The following is a 12,373-nucleotide window of genomic DNA, read 5'->3' on the forward strand; positions in this document are numbered from 1 at the left end:
GAACACCACATGAATAAATTCTGACATAACGATGACTAATCACTTATCTGAACGAGCCCTAGTTGATACATGTCTGGTTTTGCATAGTCAAATCTAGTAACCCTATCTATGTATAGATTTTAAGAATATTTTATTTTTAATATTAATTTTGTCCTAAAAACATTGCTATGTATCATAAAAAACTACAGTGTTATTTTACCAAACCTGTAGCATACAATTATTACTACTGTGGAGATAATACTCATTTGACAATGCAATTTGGATTTCTCAAATTGGAAAAGATGAATCGATCTAAGGCCTATCCACTTTTATAGATCAGGAAATCCTTAAAACGTGACTTTTTGATGCTTAATGAGCACATTTCACACAAGTGTTTTAGAAGCTTTGCAGCTGCCCCTGAACTTATGACATAATTTCCATTTTATACCTTCCTAAACCCCCATATCGGTCATCATCACATCACCATTCTGCCCCTATAATAATCCTTCATTTATAACAAATTCCCTATCTTAACATCTGATGAGCTGTCGCTTTGTATGGGTTCTTATAAACATATTTCATCTAGAGCAGTATAGTATACCCGGTATAATATTTATAATAAATAGTATGGTATATTTGTAGTTTATAAAGTCTGGCTATTTGGACCCTGATAAATGTTTGAGCTAATCACCAGGCTTACATGGTCAAATTCGGAATGATAGGCAGTAATCACTTTCACAGTAACGGGCACACGTTGGCGGATCTTCTGATTCACCAGCAGTTCTATAGCTTCAACCTGTACGCTGGTCATTGTTTGTGTGTCCAATTCTATGAAACTACGCTGGCGTCCCAGCTCCCTGTCAATAAAATACAATGAAGTTAATTAATAAGTGAGCTGTTATCATTCAGAAGATGCCATCTGTGCCCAAGTGGACAAAAATGAATGAAGAAATTACAACAAATTACTACTACAGGAAACCTGCCATGTATATAATCATCCCAATGCACTTCTGTAGTGAATGATTCTCATACCAAAGAAGGCAGGATAATGCCAAATTACAGTACTTTATATGGTTGCTAGTACAATATTTATTGTATTTCAGGTCCAATAAATAATATATACATACATACTCATCTTCACCCATACATTTGTTCAACATCAAGCTCGTTTTATAACGGCCAGAGAGCCTGATTCAGAGCCGCTCGTAAGCGGCCGCTCGTTCGGTCCGAGCGATGTTCGCACATCTGTGCATGCGTATGGGTCGTAATGCGCATGTGCCAACCAGTCATTGCGGTCGGAAATCGTGCGCTCGCTAAACAGCGAGGGCCTGCTAATTTGAGTGACAGAATGAGGCGTTTGTGGGTGGTAACAGGGGAAGGTGCTTGAAAACGGGGAGTGGAGATCCGAACGCAGGCGTGCCAAACAGTCAAAACGGGCGTTTAATGGGAGTGCATAATTAGTAAGGGAGTGTCATCGATCACGTCACTTGGTTGTCTTTTAGCCTGAACTGCTCGCAGTGATTGCGGGAAGTAAAACCTACCACAAGCACTGCGAGCAGTTCAGACGCCTTTCGATGTACTCGATTAATCTAATAAATAGCGGGGATTACATATCATGCGAACGGCCAGGGGGCGTCTTTACAAAATAGGGAGCGCATGTTTCGTTCGCTCGCTCAGACATAGAGGAGTCAACAGACCGCAAAGAGCGAGCGCTCAATTTAAATAGCCGGCCCCTTTTTCTGAACGACTGTTCGCAAATAGCGTCCGGCTCTGAATCAGGCCCAGAGTGCAATATCTAATTACAGAAAACCATGAGACTAGACTGACAATGTAGTATAAGAGGAAGACACTTTGTTGACTTACCAAGATGTTGTCTTGAACCCATACAGAGAATCTGCGATGGCTGTGACAAGATGTTGGCCTGTTCAAAATACAGACACTATAAAACAGTGGTAGGAAACGTTTTTTGGTTTGGGTTGAAGATGTTCAACATTTGAAGCCTAAATAAATTCCTGGTGTACCACCACCATTACAACATATACAAACATCAGTAAAAGTATTAGTTGGGTGCTAAAAACTGTTACAGGCTTCCCTGTTCTTCCTTTTCTGAAGTTAGTTTTCTCAGGTTAGAAGGATCACTTGTATTCTGGAGATAAAGACATGCTTCAGTATTTTGTACTGTTATTCAACTGCGAGCAGGACTAAATGGGTTTCTTAGGGTCTTATAAAGCTAAATAAAGGAAGTGGAACAGGAGGAGAGGAACAGCACTGTACGCATATTAGGAGAGGGGCTGACCTCACAAGTGCTACTTCAAACAAAACATCTTCCAGTGCCAGCATGTGGCACTACTGCCATGATTGCCTATGCCTGCTATAGAATATAAGTAGTAACCAAATGCCTTGTAACTATGGAAGTATATAATTGGCAAACTTATCAGTGGCAGAACAGTATTTTATTTTTAGAATATAATTTTATTAGTGAAGCACCACAACACATCAACATAACACATGTCCAAGTGACAGAGCATAAGAGGGGTCCAAGAAATTGTTTCCACATTAATAACATTTTAATTTTTACATGAATCCAGGATAGATAACAAGGACGAGTTTTCCGAAAATCTCCCATGGGCAATACAGTCACCTCGTCCCATCACATACAAGTTAACCAAAGCCGAAACAATTCTTTATACGATGCAGCACACTCATGATCTAACCAGTGTACAATAAAGTTGGTGGTATAGATGAGATCCATGTCTGTAATATGGCTTTATCGGGCAGTGAGTACTAGTTTACATGAAGTGTGTAAAGCTCTGACCAAGATCTCATAGGAGAGTGTTGGGAAGGAAGATAAACACAGACTCATACCCCAGTGTACATGTGAATGATTAATTATTTTCTGTAAAATACTATAGTGTGCAGAGATGGTCCGTTGTGCAACCGGTGGGGATCTCAGGAACAGATCAAGCAGATTTTGCCAACCCTGGTCGGAGAACCAGCAGAGCCGGACTAAGGAGGCGGCACCCCATCCTTTAATTACAGCTTCAGTGCAAAGCAGAACTGCACTGAGCTGTAGAATAAAAATGGAGGTTGAGGCTACACTGCACTGTACAGTCGGTGTCAGCAGCACGGAGAGAGGAGAAGAACTGCACAGACCCGGAATGATGACTCAGAGGACTGTCCAGCGTCCAGCCTATAAGGTAAGAGGTACTCAGGGAGTGGACGACGACTGTCTGTATGCATGTGTGTGTGACTATGTATGTATATATGTATGTGTGCGTGTTTGTGACTGTATGTATGTGTGCGACTATGCATAAATGTGTGTAACTGTGTATGTGCGCAACTATTTGTATGTGTGTCATACTTGCCAACGTTTGGGCTGCCCCCTCCAAGAGGGGGCAGGCAGGCCGGCACAGCGAAGTGCGTGGAGCTGTAGAAGTGGGCAGTGCTGGGGGGCGTAGCAACACGATCACTTCAACGTAGGTCCGCCCCGCTAGACAATAGCATAATTACCGGCAATGTAAAGTGGGAGCCGGGCCGTGATTCAATTTGAATCACGTCAAAAGTATGATATGTGTGACTGTATGTAAGTACTGTATGTATGTGTATATATGTGTGACTATCTACAACTTTGTGTGTGACAGTATGTCTGTATAGGTAGGTATGTGACTATGTATGTGAAAAAGTGTGTGACTATGTATGTGTGCGACTGTATGTGTATATGTTTGTGACTATGTATGTGTGCAGCATATGTATGTATAAGTGTGTGACTGTATGTATGTGTATATGTTTGGGACTATGTATGTATGCATGTGTGTGTGTTTGTATGACTACGTATGTATGCATGCATATATTCCCCCCAACCATCCCAATGTTTGCAGTACAGTCCTTCTTTTCAGGTACTGTACCACCCATAGGCTGCAGTGTCACCCAAGTTTGAAAGGTAGAGATGAAAGCTCTCATCTGCTATGTGCTTGAGGCAGGGGGCATGATGCGTGGCCACACCTCCTTTTCATGTACACACTGAAGACTTGAGCTAAGGATATCAAGGTATATCAAGGATAAAGATCTCCAGAGAGATTGAAACGTGTTGGTGGGGGACCTTCGGAATGGAGACCTACTTGGAGAAATAGAGGGATTCCTTGCGTGATGGTATATGCTGGGTTTATCGCTCTCATACACAATATGGATTATGGCCCTGATTCAGAGCCGGACGCTCTGACCAGAGTGCTCGCTCTGAATCAGGGCCCACCTCCATTAAAATGGAGCGTCCTCCTGGACGCTCGTATAGCTGTGGGTCACCACCCACAGCATATACGAGCGTCCAATAAGATGGTCGCGATGGTCTTGACCATCGCGACCATCGGACTTGCGAGTGAAACCCTGTGGTCGGGTTTCTCAACCGCAAGGCCAGGAGTGATTTTGGCTCTATCAGAGCCAAAATCACTCCCACTGACATCACTAGTGATGTCAGTGGGGCCGGCTTCAGACAGTAGGCGTTCCCATAGGAATGCCTCCGTCTGGCAGGCACGCCCCCGGCACGCCCACCAAAGGGGGCGTGCTGTCAATCAACATCGACAGCACGCCCCCTTTGGTGCGAGACCCGGAGCGATGGAAAGTCCTTCGCTCGACGGGTCTCGCGCATGCGCACGACGGAGCTCCCTCCGTCGTGCGCATGCGCAGTGGGGAACATCGACCCACTTGCGAGCGTACTGACGCTCGCGAGTAGGTCTGAATGACCCCCTATATTTTTATGCAATTTGTTTTAAATTTTTATTTTTTATGTGAAATCAACTAAACACAGAGACATCAAAGTTCAAATGTAAAAAAAAAAGGGAAGTGGGATTTAGTGTCTTTGCACGCTGTTTTCTGCATTGATGTGTATCTGTTTTTGAGCTGGGTGGAGCTCTTAAACTGTTGTACATTGGCAGCTTAATTGTGCACTGTGAGACACTATTGCTCAATTGTTGTTACTTGTGCACAAGGACTGGATCCCTGCATCCCAAATGTTTCTCATTAGGGCCCCCTAGTCTTAAGTGTCCAGGGCCCTCTGAAAGCCTTAATCCAGCTCTAAATAGAAGCGCTAACATTGTGCTGTGCCTGAGTAAATGTCATTGGTTTTTGGTTGTATAGTCACCAAGGCAGACAATATCCCTCACCCCCTTTGCTGACAATAGCATAAACGTAAAGACGGCTTCTCCTCGTTGAAAATCAGGATTGGCCAGGAATGGCAAGTACAGCGATCTGTGAGCATCGAGATTGTAATTATGGGCCGTATTCAATTAGCGACGAAAATGGCCGTTTTTCGACAAAAAAAACCAGCAACATTTTCATCAAAGACAGGCGAAAAAAAAGTGGAGAAGTTTTCACCATCCCAGACCAGGAGAAAAAAAAAATGCAAAATCCCTATTTTTGGCTAAAAATGTGGGGATTTTCTTTCAGAACCCTTAATGATAAATTACAGAAAAAAAATTGTAAGTTGCGTACTTCAGTGAAAAATTGGGTCTGATTTTTCGGGGCGGTATGGATGCATCAAGTGTTTTAAACATCGCACGCAGTCGCAGCATGTGATTTTTTCTTAACGTTTTTTAAAATTGCGTTTTTACGACACGAAAATATACTTGCACCCATTTTAATGTACCCCCAATTTACGTGGAACAGTAATTTCCTCGAAAAAAAGTAGCTTTCTATCATTTTCAACTATTTTTTTTTTTTTCACCCAAAAATTGCGAGGTCGTTTTTCACCAAATTACGCAACTTTTTGGGGGTAATTTATCATTAGGGGGGATGTCCAAAGGGTTCTGAAAGAAATCCCCACATTTTTAGTCAAAAATAGGAATTTAGCATTTTTTTTTCTCCTGGTCTGGTATGGAGAAAACTTTTCTCCATTTTTTTTTCTCCATTTTTGCCTGTTTGCTGTTTTCACCTGTTTTTTTGGCAAAAATTTAGCAGTTTTTTGGGCGAAAAACGTCAGTTTTCGCCGCTAATTGAATACGGCCCATAGACTGCAAATATGGGGTGCACATTATTTTAATGTAATAAGAATAAAAGCCAATGTGGTCTCTCCTAGAGAAGCAGACGGAAGGCAAATGTAAAGCACTTTGAGTCCTTTAGGAGAAAAGCGCTATATAAATAAAATAATAATAATAATAATAATAATAATAATAATAATAAATGATAATAGTGGAGCACATATTTTCTCCACACTAGGGAGGGACTGTTTATTGGATACACAGATCCCTCAGTAGGACAGTAGTTTATAAAAGATATTGTAAGTCTTGGTTGTTACTGTAACAGGCTAATAATAGTACCCTAACCGTTCTTTACAAGGCAACAGAGAGGGTTATTCTAATATCCTGTCCCCACCAAGAAGGTGACTGAGACCAGTGCCAGATGATTTATGCAAAAGATACGTTTCTCTAGGAGAGCTGAATCCCTCATCAACTGGCAGTGAAAGGGCTAATGGAAAATGTCAGCTATGAACCATTAAGGTAAAAAATATTGTTCACGATAACCCTGAAGTTTCCCTGCAGCTGTTAAGAAGCAAAGCATTACCTTTCCCCTCTACTACAGACAGCTGCAACTACTCCCACATCTTTACAGGTCAAAAAGCTGGGATTCAACAGTCACTGTAATATCACTGCGCTTGTACCTGTGTATGAATTAACCGATCTATATAGCACATCCTGCAAAACAAATCTGACAAGCTCTCAGTCTCTCTCTGCTCTGTTTACAAGCACATCCCACCCAGACATGGCAATCTGTTACAAAGCGAATAACGAGACCATGGTGTAGTCATTAATGTAAATATATTATTCAGCTCTGTAATACACAGCCTTTGACATATAGCAAATGCTTTACTTGCTATTTAAGAAAGACAAACTATGTTGCGATGAATGGTAGAAGCTTAGGAGTTACCTGAGTGTTGCTGCATGTGGTCAAACCTTCGGTTCCAGTCTACCTTTACTAGCATCTCAGCACCTGGCTCCAAGGGAGAGGAGACAAAATGTACAGCATCTGGGCCCTGACGGGTGACACGGTGCACTTGGATTTCGCCAATGAATCCTCTGTCATCAGGCTAGTAGAAGAAGTTCATATAAATATATATACTGTCTATCCAATATAAAACACTAACTGGAGTCTCAGAATAGACTCTGTGACCTGATCAATGTAAGTCATACTATTTGTGCCCACTTACTAATAAGTTATTTTCTCTAAGACATACAAATCAAAGAGACAACAAACAAGAAGTACATTAGCCATCTGGGGAGGAAAGGCCACTCTAATTAATGGGGACATCCCAAAGCCATAAAGTTATAGGAATAGAAGAGATGTCCCCATACAACCAATGGCATCTCTATGGTACTTCCTAAAAGTGGTTCGGCTATGAACTGTCAGTAAAACATAGGAGTCTATTTACTAAGCTTCGGATGGAGATAAAGTGAACAGTGATAAGGTACCAGCCAATCAGCTCCTAACTGTCATGTCACAGGCTGTGTTTGAAAACTGACAGTTAGGAGCTGGTTGGCTGGTACCTTATCACTGTATCTCCATACAAAGCTTAGTAATTAGACCCCACAGTGAGATGACTACCTGCCTGCAATAGACAACTGTTAAGCAAACAGTATTTCAACAGGTTAAATGCAGAAGTAGTTGTTTGGGTAAAAATGGCCAAGCTGAAAGAACCATAGCCCCAATCTGCCAGATGGTAACAGCAGTATGGAATAATTAATAATCACTAAGGGGGAGATGTATCAAATCTTTTAAAGATTATATACAGTAGAATGTACTTGATAAATGATAGCTAGAAGCTGATTGGTTGCTGTGGGTAACTTCCCCACCTGTCCTCTTTAAAATATTTAATACACCTCCCCCCAAGTGAATATTATTTTTTACCACTACTGTTACCATCTGGCAGGTTGGAACTATGGTTCTGTCAGCTTGTCCAATTCTCTCTCATAGGGATCTATGTAAGAGGATTTTTGGTACTTACCGTTGAATCCTTTTCTCTGAGTCCTTTTCTTTTTCCTCAAGGCTGGGGCGATGGAACATTCAAAAGCCACCCCCAGAGGGGGAACGCTCAGGCTGTCTGACCGGAGGACTGTACGACCCCAGAGGGTGCCGCCAGAGGCAGGAAACCTGAACGCTAAAGTGAGCAAAGGTGCCGACAGGAGACCAGAGAACTGTACAACGGACTGTGCTGCTGGCCTTGGGTCGCACTGCCCCTAGGAAAACAGACGCCCTGGCAAAAGACTCTGACACCCAGTCAGGTGGTGGTCGCCCCACTCCAAAAGAGGCATGAGTGATGCCCGAGTGGATCCAATACGCACGGGTCTGCTGAGTAGCCGGTCAACCCTCTAATACACTACAAAAGAAAAAACGCAGAAAACAGCGTGGCGTACAGCCCAGCTAGCAAAGCCACCTCATCCTAGATCGAGGACAAAAGATCAGACAACCTCCTGTTGGAAGAAAGGCCGAAAACAAGTGTCAGCTTGTGTAAAAAAAAAAAAAAAAAAACTGTACAGAGCACGGTACCATCCTCCTGGAAGAGGAGAAAAAAGGTGACTTGGGAATGCCAACACGAAACCATGCCAACTGAAGGCAATAGCCATAAGGAAGAACAGCTCAGAAGCAACTAACCGAAGGTCAGCTGAATGCTCCAAAACCCATGCCGCCTGTGTGAGAGCCGACATGACCAAAGCCAGACTCTACGGCCCCACCTGCGGATGAAGCAGTGTCTGAATACGCAGCATACCTAGTAAAAAGGAATTGGACCTTCGGGAGAAAGGCCAAACGCCGCTGGAAATAAAGTGATAGGGCCAAAGCCAGTATATTCACAAAAAGAAGTAGTTAACGGCCTCCAAAACCCTGCGAAGGAAGGCCAAGGAACTTGAGAAGTGAAAACTTGTAATCCACCCCTACCAAAAACAGTTTCCCAATTCAGGAGGAAAACGAGAGATATAAGCTTTCCAACCCCTGGTCACCAAGGCCAGATCGGGAAACCAACGGAGGAAGGTCCCTGTGTAGAAACAATGAACCATGTAGCAGCAGGACTGGTGAAGTGGAAGACACAATCCAGGACATAGCGACTGCCTGTGAACTGCCCCCCATCATGACAGTGGTACCCGCCTGGAGCCTCCAGGATTACCCGTATACGGGAAGGCTTTACGCGCCTGGAGAACCGTAGGTAACAGTGGGGGCGGCAGAACCGACTCGCTAGCCGGAACGTGCACGGAACAGTCAAGGCATTCTCTGCAGAACCAGCAGATAACCTGTTCACAGACAACCCTGTGAAGTCTTGAAGACATGCCAAGAGGCCCTAAGATCCTCTCGCTGAAGACCTAACCAAACGAACGCCAGAGAGACCACTGCATAGCGAGACCAATGCCCTGGGAGGAAGTCCGCTGTCCCCTATCACATTAAAGGCATTACCGCTGAGAGTGTCAGCGCTCTAGGGCCCTCCGGATGACTTACATTTGCCACTGTGCACTTGTTTGACCAACTGCAAACCTGCTGGCCCCCAAGAGAGGCAGAAAAATGGCTCAGTGCTCGAGCCGTTTTGGACGGCTACCAAGGAGCCCTAGAGTCATAAAGGCAACGTCACGGCCCCATAGTCCAGGAGACTTATGTCCCTGGGTACCACAAACCCATCCAGGAGGGACCCAGGAACGGACCTAGAGGAGAATATTGGAAAACAGTCACCGAATGAGAGTGAGGAGTGCGGTCGGACCGCACTAGCAACCTAGACTAGAGAGATGCCGAGCAACCCTTATAAGGCTGGAGACGTGCCCAATGGAACTCCCGCAAGTGACCCTAGTCCAATTAATGGTCACTAAGTGGAGAGTTTCATGCCCAAAAAGCAAATGCTCCGCAAGAGCGTCGGACAAGGCACCCACAGAACGGCTGAGACCAAGGTCAGTAACGTTCGTGCATTGGCCACCCCAAGCAACAAAACCGCCCCGGAGAGAAATGACAAGGACCACTTCCAGAGCTGAAGGCGCCAACAAGAAAACAGGGGAGACCCTGCAATGTCGTGAAACCAGCAACCCAGGAAGGTTCGGAACTGTGACGCCCGAGTATCCGTCACAAACTGAAACCCAAAAAGAGCCTAGTTGTGATAACTTCAATGTGCAATATGTGTGGTATAACCGACCGTAGTCTGATGCAAACCCCAAAGGAGCCTGGGCTCCACTGAACGGTAGGGCCCAGCCCAGACTGGGAAGATTCGATCGATGAGTGAGGCAGAAAGACGACCTGCCCAAAACGGTGAGTGTATGCATTCCATACACAGAGCGGGTATGTGTTGGCCTCCATGCTGTGGGCTCTGAATGGAACTACCAACTCCGTGGAGCTCGAGGCACGACGATCCAAGGTCGGCCGGAACAAAACCTCAGTATTCGAACCAGAAAACTAGTTTCTGTGCCTGTGGCAGGACTGGAACAAAAACACCGGTCGAGAGGATAGGAACGATGGCTCTGTCAATGCCCCCATGCCGCACCTGGGGAAGAGCGACGTTGAGAAATCAAAAGCACTGCCTTGGCAGCAGACCCCAAGGTTCATGGTGGCACCCTAGCCATGATGCCTAGCACCCAGATGCCTCAAGACGTCACTCAATGGTTGCTGAACTCACCATTTGCACCTGTACTGGGTATAAAAGATACCTCATGAAGCACAAGGCTTCCCTGGAACCCTGACTCCAAAACGGTGATGGTACCAGAAAATCCTGTGGCAGACAGAAAAAGAGGGGCATACTCTTTGGAAAAAACAGACCCCTCTGGAGGGGACTGCCGCCGGAAGAAAATCGAGCCCAGACAGCCATAGCTGAGGTCCCTTTAGACAAGTGATATTTGGAGTGTGTGTGAAAACCAGAATACCACAGGGAGAACATACAAACTCCATATAGCCAGGACCAAAGTGGGAACCGAACCCACGGCTCCGGCGCTGTAAGGCAGGAATGCCAACCACTACACCATCTGTGCTGCCCCACGGAAATTGCCTCCCCAACCGGCAGGGAATCCCAGAGCGAACTATTGTAAATTCTTTGGACACGTTCGTCAGCCGAAGTGACCATAGTAGACACCAATTATGTCATGTCCCCCGAACGTATGAGAATAGACAGTAGACAACCCTCCAAGGGTTAGCTAGTAGATCCCTAAAAGATGTTGCATGCGTTGAGCGCAAAGTCTGTCGCAGCGAGAACAGTGGGATGTGCTTCCACCAGGCTACCTAAGTCGTTGGAAGCAAATGTGCAAGGAATGATGACCTCGTAATCTGGCGTCCCCTAGGTCTCCCTGATGAGACTGCAGAATCGCCGAAGGTGAAGTTGTGACTTCCCGTCGCCCACGCTTGGGAAGCCATAATCACTAAAAAGTGGCGCACAGCAGCAATTAGTCAAAGAGGACAGTAGGTCCTCACCCTTCGAGACTGGCCAAGGCTTCGGAAATATGCATATGCAGAACTACTTATGAAGCCCTGAAGGGAGGAAGACGCCTCCAAGAACTATCTCCACCTGTGCCTCACACAGCAGAGCCTGCCAAAGTCTGTGCCTGGAGCAGAATCTACTTTGCCAGGGTAACCACAGACCTGCTGAGCGCCGGAGCCTATACTATGCGGACTCAACACCCCAGATGCCTGCGTGTCACCAGGCCCTATGCAGCATGAGGCCCTCTAGCAATATCCCTGCCAACCAATTCCATATAATTAGGGTTGTGGCAGGAAGGTAACTGTGGTGAGGCAGCAATGCTAACCAGTACACCATCCGTGCCGCACCTTGTAACACAGGACAGTCGTCCGATTTACCTAGTGCACATTAGCATGTGACCCAATACATAGGCAGCTAATACAGTGTGACATGGCCAGTCAGTATGACATAGTAACACAAGACACGTAAATTTAGTGACAGTGTACATCATAGCCCACACAAGTATAGTGTACATACCTAGGCCCCACAAGTATAATCTGCATACATAGGCCCCACAGTATAGTGTATATATAAATATAAATATAGCAAGTAAATATAGCCATAGTGGGGTTCTGGCCCTTTGTGGACTTTAATTTGTACGTCATTTGAGCCCCCTCTTCCTGCGCTACCCTGCCGCGGCAGGCAGCCCAGAAACAACAATAAAGACTATATAAATAAATATGTCACATGCAGCAATGAATACTGCAAAAACTCCCAAACAGGCACAGAAAAGAATTAACAATAACTGTAAAATACTTAGCTGCACCCTGCAGAGGGAAAGGAGCTTGAGATTTCTCTGTGCTCCCTCCATGCTGGCCAGGCTTGTCCCACTGTAAAGACAGGAACAGCCCATGCAGCTTCCTAGAGTCTCCATTCTGCCGCTGGAGAGTGGGGGGAACCAGCAGTCCATGGCTCCTGCCCCCTCTCTTTTTCACT

General features: G+C 45.2%; 1 protein-coding gene across 2 annotated transcripts in view; it reads right to left on the reverse strand.

Annotated features, from left to right (window-relative positions):
- AARSD1 (alanyl-tRNA synthetase domain containing 1) overlaps window positions 1-12,373 on the reverse strand; it is a 54,918-nt gene that overhangs the window by 33,992 nt on the left and 8,553 nt on the right. For both annotated transcript variants that reach the window (XM_088480734.1, XM_088480735.1), the window contains exons 4-6: window positions 6,895-7,054; window positions 1,843-1,900; window positions 680-836 (exon numbers count right to left, since the gene is read on the reverse strand). In XM_088480734.1, the coding sequence (XP_088336860.1) occupies window positions 680-836; window positions 1,843-1,900; window positions 6,895-7,054 (375 nt within the window). The remainder of the gene's footprint in view (window positions 1-679; window positions 837-1,842; window positions 1,901-6,894; window positions 7,055-12,373) is intronic.

Source organism: Taudactylus pleione, unplaced genomic scaffold (assembly GCF_031769625.1).
Source record: "Taudactylus pleione unplaced genomic scaffold, aTauple2 ptg000256l, whole genome shotgun sequence".
In the NCBI taxonomy this organism is placed as follows: Eukaryota; Metazoa; Chordata; class Amphibia; order Anura; family Myobatrachidae; genus Taudactylus; species Taudactylus pleione.